The sequence below is a fragment of the Haemorhous mexicanus genome, chromosome 2 (genome assembly GCF_027477595.1).
Source record: "Haemorhous mexicanus isolate bHaeMex1 chromosome 2, bHaeMex1.pri, whole genome shotgun sequence".
NCBI lineage: Eukaryota > Metazoa > Chordata > Aves > Passeriformes > Fringillidae > Haemorhous > Haemorhous mexicanus.
The window spans coordinates 50,782,290-50,798,149 of record NC_082342.1 but is presented as its reverse complement, the minus strand read 5'-3'; the positions used below and the strand labels follow the sequence as shown (position 1 = coordinate 50,798,149).

Genomic DNA, 15,860 nt, shown 5'->3' with positions numbered 1-15,860 from the left:
GGGTGTATTGCATATATTTATGTCAAAATTATGGCGTGGTATTACCCACCAAAATAAGAATGAGCTACAGAAATGTCAGAAGAAAATCCAGACAGGAATGCTTCTGGATTTTGTAGATGAAAAGGAACTGTCTGATCTAGGAAATGTGGCTAGTAATAAACTGACTTTTAGAGTATCTCCAGCTGATCAGCTACATGAAAAGAACAACAGTAATGCATTTTTTTTTCTGCTGTTTAAAGGAAAAATTATCCTTCTCACCAGTTACTGGAAGCCTGCCTTGCAAGATAAATTCCTGCTGAATTTTGCTTCTCAGGACACAACCAGATATAGATGTATGGATGGAGGAGCAGGGGGTTTTCAGTGATAAAAAGAAATACAGGCAATGGTCATATGCAGATTTATGAAAAATAAATTTATTACATAACACCTTGTTTTAACAATGTTTGATTTTTTTTACTCAGAATACTTGTGTCATTCATGTAAAATAGTTTGATACAGTACATTGTATGTAAGTTTTTCCTCATAAATTCTAAGGCTCTCCTAACATCTTGTTCCTCTGCAGTAGGAATGGCACCCCTAAACAACGTGCGAACGTTAAAAAAAAAAATAAAATAACTGAACAAAATTTAAAATCCACTACACCAAGCTGGTTCTCAAAAATCATGACAAAATATCTGAATGGATGCCGCACCTTTTTAGGAAATATCATTCATGCTTTTTTAATCCCAAAGCATGCTCACAAATCATTAACACCAACAGGAAAAAAATAAAACACTGTCTATGACAATCATTTCAGTTGGTTTGCTGAACCAAACATGTTTATATCAATGACAACATACTTATTTTACTATCAAATAGCAGCTTTAATACCAGTCAAGTCATAGAATTCAAAACAAAAACAAAAACTTATGTTGGAAATAAATCTTTGGGATGCTTGTAATTGCTGGAAAAAAATGCAAACGCTTCCATGTTCTTAAAAAAATCTCATCGTAGCAATCATGTCGGTCATAAAACATCGATCTAGCTGGAAAATGAACCAACCCACAAAAGTCACTAAAAATAAATGTCTATCAAAACTGTCTCAGAGTTACGGTTAGTTTGCTTTTTTGCCATGGGTAACATATACTGTATGCTTCAAGTACCAGTTCAAAGATGTCGTGTACTATTGGTCAGATGAAGTTGTTACATCAAGAGAATTCACCACATACGACAACAAAAATGCTTGCCCCTAGCACATTTCACAGCTTCACCTGCTACAGACTGTCACTGAAAAAAATGCATCGGTCAGTCTGAACCATGTCAAGTAAACTACAGAAGTAGCATATCCACAACACAAACCGTGCTAGCACTTTCTTTTCAAGTCTAACCCCAAAACCAGGTACAAGGTGGGGGCCCCCGGCCCCGTGGCGGTCGGACAGGTGGGAGGTGTGGTTGTACAGTACATTCTGTGGCCCAAGGCGGGCTCCTGGCACGCAGCGCATCGCCGGCACCGGGTGCAGCTCAGTACCGGTGCGTCTGGTGCGAGTACTGCGGCGGCTGCTGGGAGGTAGCTGAGTATCCCATGCTGCTCTGTGGCTGCGATGTGCTTGGTCCAGGGTTGGGGTAGGCAGCATGGGGGTTGGAACGCTGCAGGGGGGGAAAGCACAGACACACAGCCCTTCGTAACACGGACATGGCGAGACAATTTCACCTACTGACTCCTTTCTTCAAGAGGCACCCAGCACACACAGTCTCAAAGCAGCTGCACTTCCAGGCTTTGTTCCACTTACTCTGATTACAGCAGGTAACAGACATCAGAATACCTGATTAGAAAGTAAGAGCTGCCAGCCTTCTGCTATCCACCCTAATGGGAATCTTCACCCATCACAGTCAAACCTCCAGCCAACCCTCCAGATGGCTACTGTGCACCTGCACGTGATGCTGGGCTACCACCACTCATGGCAGTGGTCTTCTCCACTTGCTCCCTTCTCCTAGCAGGAAGGTAGGCTGGAGTGGAGGTCCAGGTGAGGCATCTTACTGTTGATGAGCCACTCTCCCTTATTCTGGAGATTTTCACATATAGGGGATATACTTGCTACCCTTCTGTGTGACCTAGGAGTACAGGCTGAGAGCACTGTGACTGGGATAAGGTGTCATCTATCAGCAGCCTTAAAGACAACAGTGATGTTCCTCAGTGGAACCAGATATTTCAGGCAAAAATGCCCTTAGATTGTGGCCTGGGAGGCTCAGGTGGGACACTGGAGGAGGGACCACTTAAGGAGCCAGTACAGCACTGGAAGAACCTGCCCACAGAGTCTGTGAGGGCTCTCTCTCTATGAAGGTTTTTTAACACTCAGCCTAACAAAGCCATGCTAACCTGAGTGAGTCAGAACTAGCTACAGCCCTGCTCCAAGTGGGAGACTTGGCTAGATGGCTTCCAGAGGCCCCTTTCAACCAGCATTCCCACAATTATTTGAGTGGAGCATTCATCATTGCAAGAAGCTCTCCATAAACCAGGAACTGCCTACTGCAGTTTTAACCTAAAAGTTATTATTTATTGATCACGTGTTATAAAGGAATGAAGGACTGCCCGTGAGAATTTCAGTAAGTATCTGACCACTTAGTAGCATTTAGCATTCCATTAAATTAACACAATTTCAGTACATTACTGTGCTGGTTTACATTCTCATTATGATTTACATGTCCTCACGAACTTTGTAGCATTTAGAAACTGTGTAGCTTCTGAATTCTAGATATAACAGGACATATTACGTTTTTTAGGAAAAGCTGCCTCTAGAAGAGGTCTGGAAACTTCTATGAAGTAACTATTCCAGGACTAGGGCATTGCTACTGAGACCTGAATTGGAAAAAACTGTGGTGAACCAACACCCTGAGAAAGTAAAATATTAAGTCACAACATAAAACAAAAACCCCAATTTTTTCCTGTACACCATTTAGAACAGAAGCTATACCCAGGAAGCTGAGATGATGGCAGAAATAAAAAAGCATGCTCTACTTGTTAACACACACTCACAGGACTGAGCTAACATCTCTAGAGAAAACGTGGAGAAATGGCTGGACCAGCACTAAATATGAGTGGGAACAAACCAGCATTGCTGATCCACACCCTTAGCACAGTGATTGAACTTTGTTGACATTTGCCTTCAGCTTTGAGAGAAGGACTAAGTCACTCATCAACAGAAGGGTCACAGCTCTGGGTCACCCTTCTCCATGTTACAAATACAGGATGTACTTCAAAGAGCAAAAGTCTTGAACATTAGGGTTGCCCATGTGTGGCTCCTGTGCGTAGGAAACCATCACAAGTTTTACCATTTAAAACTGACCACTCATTTCAGTTGTAAAATACTCCCTGCATCCTGACTTCTAAAATAGATCTTAAGGCAGAGGCAATGAAAAATCAGATTCCTTCATGACACCCAGAGTAACAAACGGCTTTTGTTTAAGAAAAAAAGTAAATATCCAATCCTTTCTAAATACCATTAAGCACCCAGAATGGTATTCCAAGCAAAAGCTCAGAGTAGTGGAATTGCTCCAGCCTGCTTAATCACATTGCCTTTGGGAGTGTCACACTGCAAATTTAAGCAAGGAGGCAAGTCTTGTGTGCCATGTGTCTACTATTTTTATGCATGGCAGAAAAGGATATGAGGTCAATGTGCCCTGCAGAGAGTAACTCGAGTTCTGAGTGAATGCAGAAACTGTCTTAGTGTGCCTTCTCCAGGAGATGGCAATCCTTCTTCACAAGCTTTATATGGGGAATTTGAGCAAATCAAATGAAGAACAAAGGAACAGGTGTTTGATTAAAACAGAGGGCTGTATTGTAATGTTTGTTTTCCCTCTCCTCAAGCTGCTGGATCAGAAGCAAAAAATGTGAGGAATTTTTTTCAGGGAGACCTGAGACCATCAGTTGGAAACTCTTAACTGCTTTTGTTCTAGTGCTGGCAAGTTCAGGTCTCCTCTCTTTGATTATCATGTTTTCCAGTCACTTTAATCAAACAAAACTACTGACTGTCTCTTTGCAAGGCCAGGGGGAAAAGGATATATTTTTTGAAAACCAGGTATTTTCCCTCCTAGAGAGACAGCAGAAAGATTGGTCAGGAGTAGTCAAGTTACCATTAAGAGCCCCTGAGAATGAAAAGCAGCAGTTATCATTATCTTAAAGGAAAAGTATTCTGAAATTGTATTTGTCAACAAGGGCTGCCCCCAGCTGTAATCCCAGGATGGATATCTGCGAGTACAAAAATTCTGATGAGCATGAACTGAAAACAAACCAATGCCAACTCTGGCCAAGCAATTTGATTCCTCTGACTTGTCAGCCAGCAAACCTCAGCTCTGGCTCAAAGAACTGCAGCTGAAGTTTGTTCAAAATGCCACAAATGCAGCAGCAAAATGAGGTGAAGGGCATGTAAATAGGGCATGTAAATGGGGCTCCCTGACACAGTACACAGAACCTCTGAATCAACCTCCTTAGATGTGTGACTCCACCCGAGGGCAAGATTATGAAAGTTACAGCTGCATTTGCCTTCTGCTCTGTGTGTTTTTTAAGAAGTGGAAGAAAGAGCCAATTAAAAGGCCAAAACAGCAATTGACTGCAGCTTGCCAGATTGAAAGGGATGACACTCCTGTAAGAGTGCCTGTGATGGATAATCCTACTAAAAGAAAGATGACATTTATACTTAGAGGCACCCCACCCTGCAAAACTATAGTTAAGGCTCACCACTGTCTCAAACGGCTCTAAAAATGTATATTGTTCAAGGAAAATGACTTGTAAACTGACGCGTTATTGATGCCCTGGGATAAACTGAACAAAGGCACTTGGGCATTATATGAAGGATATCACAATAAAGCTCCTGAAAATGATCCTACTTTACATTTTTGTAGTACTTTCAAGTTTTGGCCAATGCCGAGAGTACATAGATTTAGGTAAGGATGAAGGCAATGCCCCCAGGCAGCTTCTGAGGCTATCTGGTACTCTCAGGAACAAACTCTGAAACGCAAGATTTCAAAGCCCATTGGTGGTTCATGGAGAAGCTGTATCAAACTGAAAGGCAAGTTGACAGCAGCAGCTTTACTGACTCTGTTTTTTAACTCTCCCTAGGTTTTGCAAGCGACTGTAAGCCCAGCTAAGTGGGTTTCCATTATCAGGGTCTCACATTTAGGTATCAACCTTTAACTGAAAACACTGCCAGTACTTTCTAACTCCCCCATCTTTCGATTTCATCCAAGACTGTCTGGCCACCTGTACTGTGCATTCCATGTGAACCAGTATGCAATGGTTAGTTCTTGCAGGCTAACACTTCCAGCAGCATGTCTCTTCTTGAAATCCCCTATTCCCTAGGCTTGCTAAAATCTGCTGTTCTCTAACTACTCCTGTGTATCATCTAAGTCCTCCCTGCTCCTCTTTTGTAACTTCTAAGCTTGTATTAACTAAAGGTTCTGTCATTAACTCTCTTCTCCCCCATCTCCAGTAGCAGCCTTATCCAAACCCAAAGACTCAGGTATCATTTGCTGGGATATCAAAGATATTCTTCTACTCCAGGCTCTGATTTCCTAATGTCTGACCACAAGCTCAAATGCAGGAAGGCCAGAACACAGTTTTCATGTTTTCCTCAAGTGCTTTTTCCCAATGCGCCTCCTCATCTTCCTCACTCATTGACTGCCACCACCTCACCCGTCTTCAGATCTGCAATATTTGGCTTACTCAACCTGGAATCTCCCTTGATCTTCAAAAGAGATTATGACAGCATCATGCCACATCTTTGTCATCCAAAATACTGTTTCCACATCCATTAACCCAACTAAAACACTTGTTCAGATTCTTATTTCACAGCTTTTTTACTTCAAGATCCTCTGCCTCCTACCACTGCAGGTTTGTTCAAGCAAGAAATGGCATTTTTAGGTGATACAGAACACAGCATAACAGGCTCCTGGTCCATAACCATTAGCATTCCCTAATATGAAGGGAATTATTAGTAACTCTAATAATGTCTGATCCTAATTCTCTTACTGCTAACCTAAAGAACATCAGGATATCAACAAATCATCAACTAAATGAATCTGAAAAAAAAAATCAAAATATGCCAAAAAGTAACAGTTAATACAGTGACATTTACAAAATTACTTTTTTAGTTTGAAGAAACACTGTTCGAAACATGAAAAGCAAATACACAATATGTGAATAAAACAAAATACCTGATAGTCTGAGGTCATAATAAGTCCACCTGAGGTAGTGGTAGGAGGAACAACTCTCACTTTTTTCAGTGGGGGTCCCTGTGTGTGACTGTTGTCTTGGTTCCCTGGATGACCAGTTCCATTAGTATGGTTATTGCCCTGCTGCTGCTGCTGGTTCTTCTCAATTGTTTAAACACAAAGAAAAATTTCAACTCAAAAGCAGTACATGAAATAACATAAAATCAGGAAATAGTGTAAAAGCCAGTGAAACATGATGATACTGTTCTTCTAGTACTTACTTTGTCTCCTTTATCATCTGGTTCTTCTTCTGTTAAAAATTCTCGTTTTGGGTAAGGGATTTGACAACCTGCAAAAACACTGTCCCCCAAAAAAGTCTATTTATCACTGTTTTAGAACAGAAGGGTTAGACCTGTAAGATTCACACTTTACCCATGATCGTTTCAAGCTGCCTAAGCCATCATTTAATACCTGTAAGTAAGGGAGAAGTTTTCCCTATCACCATATTCTAAACTTTGCAAAAACATATTCACATTTGATTTTAATGTTCATTTCTCTCTTATACAACAACTTAAGCTCCCAGTAATTTTTCTGTTGGTTAGAAAGGTCCATCACATGTTAGGTATCTACAAGGGCACAAAGAGCTATCTCACTTACAGCTATTGTGTGATTCAGTCTCAAGACTAACTAAAAACATGCCTGGAAACTTCAGTGACTATAAAAAAAATCACCCAGAAAAAAGTTTAAAAGTAACTAGAAATTTCACCTATCAACTCATACCTCACAGTCCACATGGATTTGCTGCTTCTAGTGCAAGCTAATATTTACCTGCCCTTCATCAGTATTTATTATAAAGTCTCTGTACACCTGTTAGCAATACTTATTATGTATTCACATTAAAATGTCAACCAAAACTTGAGAAAAAAGCCAAACACTATCCTAAAAGCAGTTTCTGCAACAGCCAATCATTCGCATGACTTTAAATCACAGAGACAGTTCAGGAAATGCTATAAATAATCTAGCAGGCTTTAGTGAAATAATTTCATTTTTAATTAATTCCTTATAAGTATACATATTTTATAAATTCTTCTCTACATTAGGGTAGAGAATCATAGACAGGATGTACTAATAGCTTTCCTAAAAGGGTGTACAGTCATGCTCTCTGGCTAGCCTTTTGGAAGAAGGGCTTAATTTTTAATGAAATCATTCACTGTCCATAAATTTTCTCCCTTTTGTAAATCCGCCTGTGCAAACAAAAAAGAGGAGTGTCTACAGAAAATGGATTTAAGTTGTTAAGGATGACAGCACAGAGACACAGACTTGACTTTCCCCACCCAGTGAATTTACAACAAAGGCTGAGACAAAAATGTAAACTAATTAGAGACTGTCATCTGGCATTCTGAGGCAGAGAAGCGGACCTGCCGGCACTTAGCAGTTGTCTACCAAGATCTGTAGCACGCATAATCAACCTGTCAGTGAGTAACAAGATTAGTGCTGCAACTAATAGGATCAAAGTTCCATAAAGCAAGAGATTAATAAAAATGCTACTTAATTTTAAAAACCACGAATGGCATTTTAGTGGTTATAGCTTTCTTTGGTTGTTAGACAGTATTTAGCTCAATATTCACAAACATACTTAGAGAGTAAGAGAGAAAGCACAGTTCTAAAGTATCTCTGAATGCACTGATAGGTTAATAAACTGATCACTTACTCAGACGTGGGAAGAGGATCTTCCAAGAAGTAAGGATCCTGCATAGCCTGTTCTGAGGTTATTCTCTTTATTGGATCCATAGTGAGCAATTTCTGAAGCTGAAAAGAAAAAAAAAAAAAGAAAACAAAGAAAAACACCTTTATATTACCAAAACCATTTATAGAAACTTCACTGTGTTCCTGAAAGTTAAGATGATACAAATGTGTCTGAACTCAGCCTGACCCTAAATGGCATAACCACATTCTTCTCCCCTGTTAAAATAGTAACTCCATTAAATAGTAACTTCATTTCCTATCAAAGGTCACCTATTTTCACTTGCAAAGCCCAGGACACTCAGTTCCAGTCACAAGTGTTCTATCAAAACCATTCAAAAAATTTCCACAATGTACTAGCACCTTTAATCACAAAATAATTTGGGTTGGAAGGGCCCTTTTGAGGCCAGTTAGTCCAGCCCCCTGCCATGGGCAGGGACACCTTTAACTCGACCAGGTTACTCAGAGCCCTGTCCAGCCTGACCTTGAACACTTCCAATGATGGGGCATCCTGAACTTTGTGCAACATGTTCCAGTGCCTCATCACTCTCTGAATAAATATAAATAAATATCCAATCTAAATCTACCTTCTTTCATTAGAAAGCCATTACCTCTTGTTCTATCAAAAAAAATGTTCCTCTCCAGCTTTTCTGGAGACCCCCTTCCAAGTACTGAAAGGTATTATAAGGTCTCGTGGGAACTCTCTCTTCTCCAGGCTGAACAAGCCCTGCTCTCTCAGCCTGTCTTGAGAGGTGCTCCAGACCTCTGATCACCTTTATAGCCCCCCTCTGGACACAGGACCCCAGATGAGGCCTTGTGAACTAAGAACACCAGACCTTAACTATTTTATTTAGCTCTAGTGATGAGCTGCAGTGATGCATTCTTAAACTACATGGTTTTTACTCAAAAAGTCTGGTGTACATATACTTCTCTCCATCCACCATAGCAGCTGTGTGGAATACAGCTGTGCTGGGCAAGCAACAGGAGATAACCTTCAGATACCACACAGAAAAAACAGTGAGTTTTCATGTTTCAACAATACAACAGTGTCCAAAGCAAAACTACACCATGACATATTGTCAAAGACTTTAAAACAAATGCTTCACTTTTAACCTGCAGTGGGTATTTTTTAACAAGAAATTACATATGTAAATAAAATTAATTTACATTTCCTACTCATGCTTTTTATAGGATTCATACATTCACCTTTTTAAGAAGATCCAGTGTCATGATCTAACTCTGAACTGGTCATCTCCTTTCACTAGGAGAAATTCATAACTGCAATGCAAATCTCCATACTTCAAAAGCTGAGGTTGAGAAAGCACATTTCCCTCCTCAGCCTTCAGTTCTGACAGCATGGTTAAGAACTTGATAACTATGAATTACCACCATCAATCCAGTTTTGTGTTTCCCATCATCCACAAGAACTCACAGCTCTCTGAGTCTATATGAAGTTTTCACAGAATAGCATGTTGAACAAGCTAACTCTTACTCTCTCAAAAAACACTGCCAAGAGCCAGAAAAGGAAAAGGCAAAACATGACAAAGAACAGCCAACACACTGAAAAACATTAATAAAAGGCACTGCAAAATACTAGCATCATTTGTGGTGACTGGATTCTAGAGCTGTCCATTACATGATGACAAGTCTTGATCATGATCAGCCATACAAAAAAATCAAAATGATGATGCAACCATTATCCACCCAGAGGATCAAAACTTTGGTTCTGCCCCCTTGCACAGATGCCACACAGAAGTGAACATTCTACATATTGTTACAAATATTTTCTATTTTAAAAACTGCTTGATGTAAAGATCACCTGACTCAATGACAATAAAAATGCAGTAAACTTCATATCTCATCAAAATGCAGTAAACTTCATATCTCATCAACCAAAGCAATCATATGGATGATCAAAAAAAAAAAAAAAAAAATCGGGCATATAGGGATTTTTCAAAGTAAAAGTAAGCTACTGAAAGCATGAAAAGCAGCAAAATGACTAAGGATTGCAGCAACACTGCAAATTAACTACAGGGTAACACAACTATAACATGACTTAAGAACAAAAACTTCAAAATTACTTGATACTTAACCTAATCAAGTGAATGACACTCAGAATCATTTCACCAATGTGAGAAGATATTTCATCAATTGAGAAGAAAAAGCGATTTTGCAATTTTCAGATTGCAGAGTATCAGTTATTCCTAACTTCATAAATAAATTTGGTTACGGTGGACTTAACACTAGCTCAACTCTTATTTGAAACAACTGTAACATATACACGGGATTTTTTATGTCTGCAGGAACTTACCAAGTGGAATGCCTTACTATCTGGTTTAACTTTGTGTTTTTCCATATATTTGATAAGGCTGCAGTTGGTATACCTAGAAAAGGAAATGGAAGTGATATTTCTAGTATGCAAATCATTGATACTGCAAAGTTTTCTTGGTAGCCACAAAACATATTAATAAGAACAGTTTAGTCTCCCTGCAAATCCAATAAGCAGGGAAAAACCACAACCATCAACACCAGAGATTGCTTAAAAATGACAACTGCAGAAAGGCATGTCTCCCTCACATCCTTATAAAAGCGTATCATACCCAGACAAAAAGCACACTTTTAACCCAGAGTGTGCAGACAGCAAACTATCAACTAGATATAAACTGCCTGGTAGCAATTTTACTACCATGACGTTTGATTCTGTGTATTTCTCATGACAGTGAAGATATATAATAAGCTCATCTGAATGCTCTCCTGCAACCTACAGATTACTACAAGAACATTCATGTTATTTACTTTTTTTTTAAGAGAAGCTCAAAAAAAAGGTTCCTAAATGGTTTCAATAACATGGCAGACGCAAGAAATACATGTAACTATACAGCCCCAAACGCCTCAGCAGAGAAATCAGGCAATGGGGTGGCATTTTAAGTGCAGGTATTAGCCTGTGGCAATGCGACAGCAAAGCTGAAGGGCATTTTCTTCTTTAGTCACTGTAAGCTACCCTAGACACCAAACCTGACAATTATACCCACAGTTTGCTGGAAATGGTATAAGGTTACCAGACCCTTTTAAGCAGCTATTACAGAAAATCACTGCCAGTACCACAGATTCGGGAACAGCTGTGCTTTGACACACTGTGCTTTGCAAACTTCAGAGCTGCATGGGGTCTTACTGGCATCACCTGTTTCACAGCTGCCACCTTACCCTTTACAGCCTCTGGCTACTCTTCTGATCCACACCACCTCAACAGGCTAAGTTCATCACCAGAAACAACTTTATTTTTCATTTCTCACAATCTAAGTCATAACAATTTCACAGTCCTTGTTCAGCATCTACATATAAAACAACTCAAACTTCAAGAAATTTAGTGTAGGAAAGAGATATAAAATATGCTATATTAAGAAAGCTCAACCCAGACTTACGTGTTCCTCCGGAAATCTTTCATTAAGGTTGAATGTTCTGGCATCTTTTTTATGTCTTCCCAATCTTTATCTGCAAAGCAGTATTAGTTATTTTTTCCCTTTCTCTCTGAGTAAAACAAAACATTTCCCAGTATCTCCACAGCCTTGATATTTGTTTTTTTTAAATTCTACTACTCTCATCTTGTAGTTACTTACGTCTTTTTACTCCCTAGCTCCTACTCCTTCATCATCTCTTCACAATAAATCATACCAACACCTAAGAGGTTCCAGCAGTGTGCGCTGATTAACTCAAGAACTTGAAAAAAAGATGCCAGCTACAGTGGCCACTAAACAATGCTGAAGAAAAAACACATCAGGCCTTGTGCTTGAACTCTTCAGGACTGTTCATTTAATTTATTTAGACACAGCTGTGATCTCAGGACAGGAATACACAGGACTCCAGCAAACCCTGTCTCCTTCTAAGGGACTGGCTGTTCTGACAGCACTTTTAGTTACAGGAAACTGCCCAGAGCTACTTCAGCAAAGTAAGATATACTGTTATTAAACAAAAAGTTAAGAAAAAGTAAAGCTTGGACACTCAAAATGAAGAATAATTCACCTCAATGTAGACCAAGACCAAAATGGATTTTAAAATAAAACAAAAAACTCACTACCACCTAGCCTCAAACGTCTTCAGATCCAACTCTTGAAAAGGCTCTGTGGGCAATTAATCTGGTTCAATTCAAATCTTTACTAAGTCTGATCTACTACTGCAGAACACTGAGTTTAAAAGCGTTGAATAAATAAATAAGATATAAATATTTAATTATTACTTAATCAAAATATTCTCCTCTTTCCTATCCCACAGACATGGGAAACTATTTCAGATATGGCAAGTGTCAATTAAAATGCAAAAAAATTGCTGCAGTTGAATGAAAAGCATTTCTTGATAAAAACCAAAGAACTCCAAAGGTCAAACACAGACCATTAGAAAGGATTCATTAATCCAAGGAGAAAACCAAAATGAGAGTATGATCTACTTACATAAGCTATACAGAACCAATGTAAAACCCAAACGAACTAAGAAAAGTATAAAAGGGTAAAATTCTAGGTCAAAAGCAGAAGGGGACAGTATTGCTTGAAGAAGCAAAACTAAGGAGATAATATGCAAAGGCAACATTTCCGTGAATCTCACACAGCAGTACAGAAGCAATTAAGCACATACACACAAAAAAACACAAAAGCAAAAATAAGAGCATGTTTAATAACAAAATTCTAGAACCACCACAAACATATAGACCACAAAAGTCATGTGAAAGGAAGAGGCAAGTTCAGGAAAAAAAAACAACCCAGACAATTAATAGTGGAGCAGGGAACACAAGCAGTGAAGAGAAAGATAAACAAAAAGCAAAAATAAGGCCCCTGTTACTCTGACTCTTGCAATCATGTGAACACTAGAAGACAAAGTATTAACTGAAGAAGCAAGGCAGCCTGCATAAAAACAAAGTATGACCAACACTCAGGGGAAAATGCAACAAGTGATATCCTCACTGTAATTTGTTTTGGTTCATACAATCAGTTCTTTCTTCCTGTTTAGAATAAAGAAATTTTTTCTATACCACCAGCTTTCCACCAGGTGGAAAAAAAAAAAAATCAATACCCTCCATTACTTCCAAATGCTACGTTTAATTTGGCATGAGCTAAACAAATGCATAATATTCACTAAATATATAAATATTTTTGCGTGGTTTCATAAATCATCAGTCACCTTGCAAATCAATAATCAGTACTGAAGCAATGTAGAAATATTCCTTCTCATTTTTAATCACCCAGCATTAACTACAATCTTTTAAAATAATAAAGCATAGGTACATGTATACACAAAGATAATCCTATCATCAATAAAAGAGAAAATACCTAATTTGACCATTGGATTCTAGATTTATAACTCATGAAATAAAGATTGTGTTTGAACAGCTTTGCTGCTTTGATCAGCTGCCACCTTCATATGCAAAGAAAGCAATATGGATATCTTTCTTTGAAGAGCAGTGATAAAAAATACAGTATGTACCTGCAGGAAATCCCATTACATTGAATATTCTGTCCAGCTGGTCATGGTGATAAGGATTACTAGTTTTGATATCTTCTTGTCGACAATGGAATATTGGCTCTGATGTTAGCAGCTCTGCAAATATACACCCTATGGCCCAAATATCTTTAAAAAAGGAGAACAGAAATAAAAAGAACAACAAATGAATCTTTCCAAAACCATCTGGATGAGGTTAGAATGTTAGTGTTTAGCTTATCAGAGATAAGGTCAAGATTCTATTGTAGAAGTGCAATACTTTCTCAAATTTTTCTTTTAGCTTTGAATGGAGGTACCCAATTCAGAAACTACACAGGAGCTCAGAGAATAGCATACAAGTTTGTGTGGGGTTTTTGAAGTGTAGTTACCATTTAACATTGTAAAAAAATTATTCTGGTTAAGAAAAAAGTGAAGGAAAGTATTGGGGCAATGGTCAACATGCTAAACACAAAGAAAGAAAAGCCAACCAGCACCTTGCCCTTTCAGTGCCACACTGTCCTGAACAAGAAACGAGCAATTGCTAATCAGCCAAGTTTAAGTAGTAAATGACCCCAAAAATATAAGCTGAAAAGGACTGGTGTTGGTACAAACCAAATAATACCTTGAAAGAGAGTAACATGCAAGTTGCTACAAGCCCACATACCTCACAACTTTTCCACAACATTCATTAAAAAAAAACCCAAACCCCACAACTTTTCTCTTTTCACTGTTGCTTTCCTATCTAATAACCAGATCTCCTGAATCTTCCCAGGTGTTTTCTCAATTCTTTTCTAGTATATACAAACACAGTTTTTAACTCAAAGTGGTGCTACACTGAGCCTTGAATGAACGAGGTCATAAACAAGGACAAAAGCAAAAAATGCAAACAGCAAAACTCCATTACTCAGTTTTGTTACACAGAAACTTTTTATCTACACTGAAAAAACTATGCACGAAAGGCTATGACTGCCCATGCAGTTTCACATGCTGCCAATCAGAAGAAACAGCAGTAAAGTGAGGGAACATGCAAATACAACAAATTAGGCAGTTTGAAAAAAAAATATAAAAATGTATCTGGCCTATAAAAGAAACACAGTATTAACAGAAAAGTAAACAAGAATACATTTAAGGCATAAACATTAGCATTGCTGACAGAAACACAGACAGGATCTTTAAAAAAAATGAAACAAAAAGAGATTGTACATCAGCATACTGTGTTGTTTCTGTAACCTGAAAGTCTTCCTGAGAACTCAATCTCCACATCTGTGCAAAGTGGAGTAGCTGCTAGGGAAGTTATGTGCTCCCAGAATTGGTTGCCAGCCTTTAACACATCTTTTAAATCAGGCAGCAAGAGAAAACCTTCCCAGTGCTTTTCCCTACAGTCTCCCTCCCTTCCATAGTAAGCTGATCAATGCAGTAAAAGTGAATCTAATCTCCCTCCAGTTTGCTGCTGGGCTGTTCCCGTTACACAGTCCACAAAAGCTCTGGCCATCAGTCATCTGTCTTTGAAAAAGACAGAGAGGCTAAAATGCAGCTTAATTTTACATTTTACCTTCAGTGCAGCCACTATATTCTCCATTCTGTACATTCTTAATTTCATATCTTTATTACACTGGGTAATAACCTCTGCAATAAATTTAATGCACTGCGCCTCACAGTCATCCTAATATGGATTCTACTAGCAGTTCAAAGATGGTTCCATATTTTTATAGCCTCTAACCGCATTTATGAAAGTCCTGTGTGAAAGCCACAAACTTAGATTGCATTGCAGGGCATTTGGAGATAAAACCCAGCGATATATTTCATTTCTACATATAGCCTGAGACCCCAGTAAACTAATTCATTTGTCAAAGAATAATGTTTCTTCAAGAAACAAGGAACATACCTTAAACTCAGCTACTGTCATTTGAACAATTCACCAAAGCTTTAATATTTGGGTACAGTTTACATAAAGAACAAAACAGTACATTTTTGTCCAATTTACTTACCAATTGCTTTGGTATAATGCCTTGCTCCAAGAAGCAACTCTGGAGCTCGATACCAGAAGGTTACAACTACTGGATCCAAGTCTGCTAAAGGCTTCAGAGGTGAATTAAATAATCGGGCAAAGCCCATGTCAGCTGCAAAATTCAAAGAGAGAAGCTTTAAAATTTGAGGGAAACCAACAATTTCTTTTTTTTTTTAAACAAACTGATTGAGTTTACTCATTAGCACTATCATCACTCCTAAATAAAATGCAAAGGCAGACTGCAGCAAATATGAACTCTCTGAGCAGATTTTCTTTCTGTAGAGATACTGGATGGCATCACCTATGGAGTATATCATTATAAATCATTACTAACATGAGTCATTTACAACAATGAATTAACCATTGTTCTGAAGAAGTGCATCAACTCCTCAGGACACTGGTAAATCCTGACTCATTTTACCTGATGTTCTCTGGTAAAATACTCCCATTATTACAG

The 15,860-nt window shown here is 38.6% G+C and overlaps 1 protein-coding gene across 4 annotated transcripts in view; it reads right to left on the bottom strand.

Annotated features, from left to right (window-relative positions):
- Positions 1-391: 391 nt before the first annotated feature.
- The window catches only part of CDK8 (cyclin dependent kinase 8), a 68,774-nt gene continuing 53,305 nt past the window's right edge, over positions 392-15,860 (bottom strand). For 3 of the 4 annotated variants that reach the window (XM_059838782.1, XM_059838784.1, XM_059838785.1), the window contains 8 exons: positions 15,384-15,515; positions 13,402-13,545; positions 11,352-11,421; positions 10,241-10,313; positions 7,898-7,995; positions 6,468-6,546; positions 6,190-6,348; positions 392-1,626 (listed from right to left, as the gene is read on the bottom strand). In XM_059838782.1, coding sequence (XP_059694765.1) covers positions 1,501-1,626; positions 6,190-6,348; positions 6,468-6,546; positions 7,898-7,995; positions 10,241-10,313; positions 11,352-11,421; positions 13,402-13,545; positions 15,384-15,515 — 881 coding nt within the window. In that variant the 3' untranslated portion in view covers positions 392-1,500. The remainder of the gene's footprint in view (positions 1,627-6,189; positions 6,349-6,467; positions 6,547-7,897; positions 7,996-10,240; positions 10,314-11,351; positions 11,422-13,401; positions 13,546-15,383; positions 15,516-15,860) is intronic. The other variant, XM_059838783.1, reaches the window with a different exon arrangement.